At 48.8% G+C, this 6489-nt stretch overlaps 2 protein-coding genes across 3 annotated transcripts; one reads left to right on the plus strand and one right to left on the minus strand.

Moving 5' to 3' along the window:
* The first annotated feature begins 205 nt into the window (after positions 1-205).
* On the plus strand, positions 206-6060 carry LOC125513993. 2 transcript variants are annotated; one of them, XM_048679233.1, is made up of 5 exons: positions 206-773; positions 1507-1726; positions 1837-1930; positions 2183-2417; positions 5674-6060. In XM_048679233.1, the coding sequence occupies exons 1-5, from the start codon at positions 370-372 to the stop codon at positions 5696-5698; spliced, it is 978 nt and encodes a 325-aa protein (XP_048535190.1). In that variant the 5' UTR covers positions 206-369; the 3' UTR covers positions 5699-6060. The 2 variants fall into 2 exon arrangements, with proteins under 2 accessions (XP_048535190.1, XP_048535189.1); XM_048679232.1 differs by lacking the exon at positions 5674-6060 and adding an exon at positions 2651-2834 and having other exon boundaries at positions 207-773.
* Positions 2899-4265, minus strand: LOC125513992 (acetylglutamate kinase-like). The gene has a single exon (XM_048679230.1). It carries the CDS (start codon positions 4118-4120, stop codon positions 3101-3103), a length of 1020 nt encoding a protein of 339 aa, XP_048535187.1. The 5' UTR covers positions 4121-4265; the 3' UTR covers positions 2899-3100.
* Positions 6061-6489: the final 429 nt, after the last annotated feature.

Here is a 6489-nt window from a genome sequence, read left to right on the forward strand (position 1 = left end):
CACAGTCAGTTTGACATGGCTTCACGTGATGTTGTTTGCTAAACCAAAGCAAATTCAATTGAACCACAAAAACTGGAAAACAAAGCAACCAATGAGCAGGCTCAACACCGCACGGAACCAAACGAGGTGGTGCAAGTTGGGTGACCCCAAGCAATACTCCACCTCCCCATCCCTCCTCCTAGATATCAAACCACACCGCAACGGGTTCCGCAACCAACTTCCCTGTCAATACTCCGTTCCCCGTTATTTGTTATCCCCACACGCACGCACGGCGACGAAGCAGTCAGAACGCATCAGCAGCGGCAGAGGAAGATTGGATTGGATAGCGCGGGCGAGGGCGAGCCCTCACCTTCACCGCCGATAGGCCCGATGAGGAACCCGCCCGGCCGGCACCTCCTGCGCGTCGCCACCCGCGCCGTGCGCTCCTCGTCCGGGCTCGGCGGCTCCGGCGCCGGGGCCTCCACGTCCGCCACGTCCCCCGGCGCCGCCTCGTCCGGGGGCCGCCCGCGTAGCCGAGGCGGCGGCGGCGGCGGCATGCTCCTGCGGGCCACGTCCCCGCCCCCGCCCTCCGCCGTCGCGGCCGCCGCGTGCTGGGAGTCCCGCACGCTGCGCCGCGACGGGGAGGACGACTGGGAGGAGGTCGTCGTCGCCGCCGCGGGCGACGGCGCGGCCCCGGGCGCCGGCGACGCGGAGGTGGACAGCGACTACAGGGTCGTGTTCTGGTCCCCGCCCACCGGGGACGAAGTCCGCGCCGCCTTCTCTAGCATCCAGGAGTAAGATTCCTTTGCTCCCGCTCGTCCGCTTGCTTAGATTGGATTGGAGGATTTGTATGTGTGCGTTTCGGTGCTCCCTTCCCGTGTGCTGGCGATTGGCCTGAAAGAGTTAACCTCGCTCGTATGGTTTCAATTCAGTTGCAGACTTCGGACTTCAGTATGATCTGAGAAACTTAGCTCCTCTCGGGCACAACGACAAAAACGTCTCCCACAACGTGTTATTTTGTCTGCGTGCTGTTTATGGTACTGATTGGTTCCTTTGCCATGATTGGATGGGGCTCAGGGGCAGTACCGTGTACTTCATTGATTTATGCAGATACACGCTAGGACTTTAAGCCATCGATTGAAACCCCCTCCAAAATGAGATAATCACGAATCCATGATGTGGTTACAATGGTAATTAGTGGGTGTGGCTATGTGCTGTCTGGGATGTTATAGGGTGTTAGGATCCGCAAGTATTCAGCGGAGCAACTTTCAATCAGGGTTAGATGGTGCTTGTACCTTTTTTAAATAGGAAATGATCAAACTCTCTACTTTTGATGGTTGCTTCCATTATTTTGTTGTTTTCTGGCAGCAAATGTGACATACTCATTTCAATAGCGTAAAACAAGCAATTTTTCTGATGAGGTGTTATAGACCTTTATCCAAGAACTCTTTATGCTAAAAAGGGATAATTTAGATGCAGTTTCTGCTCTTACTCTTCATTTAATCGATTTACTGTTTTGCGTTTCAGGGTGTTTGAGGGTTCTTATTATGATGTGAATTCAAATGAAACTGAGAAACAACTAGCATTGCTGTCCAACTCAGAGCATTCTTCATCAACCAATTCATCAGGATCAGACGATTGGGTCGAACCTGCTGCATATGTTCTCAACTCTACTGCTCTTCTGACCAGGGAGCATAGGAATGTTTTGGATGCCTTCCGTCTATTGCAAAGAGACCCTAATGTTCAGGTGAATTATTCCTAACCTATCTTCATGTTCTCCGAAGCTGCATGTTTGATTTTAACACTTGTGTTATTGTGCATGGTCAAATTTCTGAATAGTTCGTCTTTACCTTGCAGAAAATGGTTATGTCCTTGTCATGTGATAGGACTGTCTGGGATGCTGTAATGAATAACGAAGCAGTGCAAGAATTCAGGAGATCTTTTCAGGATGGTATGTTTTACACTAAAATGTTTATGATCAGCTTTGTTTGGCATAAACCCCAGCGTCACATATATCTGTTTCTGTTTGTTTACTAGAAGAGAGGTCTTTTCCCCCTAGAACAGTAGTCAGGCAGATGCCATCTAATTACTATTTTGATCAGATTTGTGTACTCTTGCCAAATTATTAATTATCACAGTTGTATCATTATCGTCTGGGTATACATACATGCCTTGTCTTACTGCATTCTACCACATCTTTCAGGCAAAGAAGTTAATAGAAAGGGAAACTCTTGTGGCCCTGCTGCAGTGCTTAAGTGGATCCTAGCCAACACCCAGGCAAAGATAACGGAATTCTTCGATAATATAGCGAAGATTGTCAGCATGCTCTTCCACCCTCAAAGCGATGAAGATAAGCCCGATCTGTACAGCGATGCAGTGAAGGTGTCCTTCATGCTCTCGGTGTTCGTCTTCATCGTGGTGGCCGTTGCTCGTACCAAGTGAGCACAACAACCCGTCGACTTTAAATTTCAGTGTTTTCATGCCCTCTTAGTTATGGTGCAGGGGCACATCATCTAGTGAGCGTAGTTTAGTCAAGATTGATCACGGACTTGGTTTGAAAGGCCCAGAATTTACATTGCCGGTGTGGTAACCATGGTTGGTCGTAGTTAAATGTTTAAGCTTGCATGCAGTGTGCTTATCTTATTTTATTTCCTGGTGCTTTTGGATACAGTTATGAGCCGTGGGATTTCGAAGTGTGGTGATTGCAAGATTTCTGCGAACACGTTTTGTAGGACATCACAGGCCTCGCGATTTACATCCACACGAAACTTGTACGTTGATTGTTATATTACTGGGCTGTAATCATTTGACCATGAAACTGTTGTAAAATATGTAATTGAAAGTCAGTGGGGATCCTTGATCGTGTCTTGTAGAGCTTGAGCAGCGCCAGCGAGTAGTTTCAGATGAAAGATAGAATGCTGACAAGAAAGTCCAGTGGCAGATTTTGATTGGAAAATCTTGCCACGAAATGTATATATTCTGCTTAAAGTTGCAATCTTTCACCATTCCTTGTTCAGGATTCGAATCGAAAACACAGTTACCACAAATGAGGTATGCAAAACCATCCAACCCAATGAATGAACCAAAAAAGAAAAGGAAAGAAACAACAAACAAACAAGTTTCAGCCGGTGATCATGGTGCCGGTGCCCTCGTCGGTGAGGATCTCGAGCAGGAGAGAGTGCGGGACGCGGCCGTCAATGATGCTGGCCGTGTGCACGCCCTGCGCCAGTGCGCGCACGCAGCACTCCACCTTGGGTATCATGCCCCCACCCACCTTCCCCTCGGCCACCATCCGCCGGACGCCGGCGATGTCAATCTCCTTCACCAGGCTCCCGGGGTCGTCCCGGTCCGCGAGTATGCCGGACACGTCAGTGATCAGCAGCAGCTTCTCGGCGCCAATGGCAGCCGCGATCTCCCCCGCCGCAGTGTCGGCGTTGATGTTGTAGGCCTGCCCGGTCTCGTCTGCGGCCACGGTGGCGATGACCGGGATGTGGCCGGAGGCGATGATCGGGCGGAGCACGGAGGGGTCGACGCGCGTGACCTCGCCGACGAACCCGAGGGCCGCGGCGTCGGGGGAGGGGCGCGCGGTGAGGAGGCGCGCGTCCTTGCCGCAGAGGCCGACGGCGGTGGCGCCGGCGAGGCTGATGAGGGAGACGAGCTGCTTGTTGACCTTGCCGACCAGCACCATCTCGACGACCTCCATGGTGAGCGCGTCGGTGACGCGGAGGCCGTTGCGGAACTGCGGCTCGACGCCGACGCGCTGCAGCCAGGAGTTGATCTCCGGGCCGCCGCCGTGCACGAGCACGGGGCGCAGGCCGACGCAGGAGAGCAGGACCAGGTCGCGGATCACCGACGCCTGCAGCTCCGGCGACTTCATGGCCGCGCCGCCGTACTTGACCACCACCGTCTTGCCCTTGAACCGCTGGATGAAGGGGAGCGCCTCCGACAGGACGTCCACGCGGCTCAGCGCCGCGGACGCGGCCTGCGCTGGCGCCGGGGAGGAGGAGGCCGAGACGCGGCGCCCGCGGCGTCCATGGGGCGCGGACGAGGCGAGCGGCCTGACGCGGGCGGCGTTTAGGGTAGGATTTGGGAGGGATGCGGAGGGGAGGGTGAGGGCGGGGTGGGGCTTGGTTAGGAGCATTGCTGCGGCCGCCGAGGAGCCTTGGTGTTGGCGCCGCCGGGGTGCTTGCCTAGACGGAAGGGGTTGGTGGCCGGCGCTGGGCGTGCGGGGTGCGGCGCAGCGGAAGAGACGGTACTTGTAGATGGACGAGGCGGGCGGAGTGGAGTTGGTGGTGACTGCGGAGGGGGCGCGCTTCTGCGAAGTGCGAACCGGCTGCCGTTGACGCGAGCACGTGGTTGTTTCTTTGGTCAAGGACTTGCAGAAAGGCGTTCATTTTTTTTTCATGTTTTCAGCAGCCCTTTGACTAGAAATCTCAAAAAAGACCGAGCAAATTGATACAGATCTCTTACTCGGAGCGTTTCCAACCGGACTGGATAAATGGGGGCCAACTACTATAGAATCTGAGCTTGCTGTGAAAAAATAGAAAAAGAAATCTGGACCATCGGATGCAGCATGATTGGTACAGATGGAGGCAGAGGGTTCTCAATGCACATTTTAAGAAAACCCCCTACTATTAGGTACATATACAGGATGACTTTTGCAATAACCACCCTCAGATATCAATAATTATGCCTGTCATAAATAAGACATTGTACAAAACTGTACAGGTATCCGTCTCTTAGGTTTTAAAAAAATTGCACATATGTACGGCATGAAACTTCTTGTAGATTTGATTAATTAGTAGCTTCTGCTACATCAGTAAATATGCAAGAAATCCAGACATATTGGTGACTAGAAAGTACATGACAAATTTAACCACCCACTTCAAGCATACCTAAGCATACATTTCAAACCTGACGATCCCATATAAGACACAAACAGAAGAGATACATACATATCAAATGCTACATAGCATGAGAGGATTACTTTTGTTACAACACGGGCAAGACTAAGTAGACTAAAATAATCACAACCCAACAAGCACGGCCATTAAAAGCTGCATTACTATCTTGGTGGTACATCACATAAAAGCTACAGCCTTTGCATCTTGTGCTTCATGCTCACCGAATGCTTCTTGCTCATTGAGCTTCTTGTGCTGCTAATCCCAGTTTGTATCTGCTAATGAACTGCATTGCTATCTTCATGGTACACAACACAAACACAGCATGACAAATCAGAGGAAGGAAATGAACTAATCTCAGTGTATCTGCTAAGAAAATAAACAATGCGCCTAAAGCCTTCATGGCAACATTATCGATTAGAGAATAAACTTACATCGTCCGATAGTATGGCATGAATGAAATCAGAAATTAGGGTACCTTCCACATTAGAAACAAGGGCACGAGCCATATTACTTTCCCTAGGAGAAAGAACAAACGAAATAGAAGTAAAGCTACAAGATATATGCGCCTTTTCTTTTTAATTGCACTTCAGTACAGAGAAAATCTATCTTGGCATCCAGCACTGTCATTATTTAAATTGGTTAAAAACTGATTGTATGACTTGCATTTATCACCTAAAGAAATTGCAATTACAGATGCTTACTAGCAAGTCCTGAAATGGTGCGCATTGCAGTATTCCAGCATTGAAATTTCTTTATTGTCTTACTAAAGTCTTGATTTTAATTTCTACAGAGGAACTGGAACACTTTCTAGCTAGAATTGTTCAACGTATATGGAAGGTTGTTCTTCTGGTACGTCCAGCAAGTTATACAACAAGCTTTGCATCAATGATTACTGCCAGCAAATTTCACCCATCAGTGCCTGGTGTTCATGAACTCCAGAAGAATGGACAATATGTAGGGTTCCACCAAGGTTTCTATGAAAAGGGTCTACTGCTGGAGATTGGTTTTGCACTTTTGATACATAAAAAATCAGGGCCTATGCTACATCTGCCGATTTCTATAGTACTTTTTCTAATGGAAGCATTGCTGTGATTGTACATGATGTTCCATACATCTAACTTTTTCTCGCAAAGTACAACAAAGGTTACAGTGGTGTCGCTGTCGCCTATTTACAGGAGCGCATACTTTGCATTTGTGAGTTTAAGTACACTGACTATTCTCTTGAAAAGTTTGCTACCGAAGCATGCAAATGTTAAGCTTATGTGTTCCTCTTGATTCTAGCCATATCACCACAAGATTGCATTTATAAAAAATCAAATTTAGAGACGGAAGGGTGTGCCTAGAACTGGAAAATTTTAATACAATCCATCTATTATATGAACTGGTAAAATCTATCTTCATCTTCACAATAAAAATGAGCTTACTGTCCCATCAAGTTTTCAACCAATGGCTGCATATTGCGACAACAAACTTAGCAACCGCAGGTAGTAATTATATTTTTTATTGAGTTGTCCTAAAATCGAGGATTTATCTACCCATCTGCAACCTTCCAACTTGGTTATCTAAGTAATTACCGGTGAAACAGAACTTTCAAAATAGACTACCA

This window comes from Triticum urartu, chromosome 6 (assembly GCF_003073215.2).
Source record: "Triticum urartu cultivar G1812 chromosome 6, Tu2.1, whole genome shotgun sequence".
NCBI classification, from domain to species: domain Eukaryota; kingdom Viridiplantae; phylum Streptophyta; class Magnoliopsida; order Poales; family Poaceae; genus Triticum; species Triticum urartu.

Excerpts from the sequence above, each read along its gene's own strand:
- LOC125513992 (XM_048679230.1), bottom strand. The coding sequence starts at position 4,120 with ATGCTCCTAACCAAGCCCCACCCCGCCCTCACCCTCCCCTCCGCATCC.
- LOC125513993 (XM_048679232.1), top strand. The coding sequence starts at position 370 with ATGAGGAACCCGCCCGGCCGGCACCTCCTGCGCGTCGCCACCCGCGCC. Across the intron at positions 774-1,506 it reads GCCTTCTCTAGCATCCAGGA|GGTGTTTGAGGGTTCTTATT; the intron begins GTAAGATTCCTT and ends TTTGCGTTTCAG. Across the intron at positions 1,727-1,836 it reads AAAGAGACCCTAATGTTCAG|AAAATGGTTATGTCCTTGTC; the intron begins GTGAATTATTCC and ends TTTACCTTGCAG.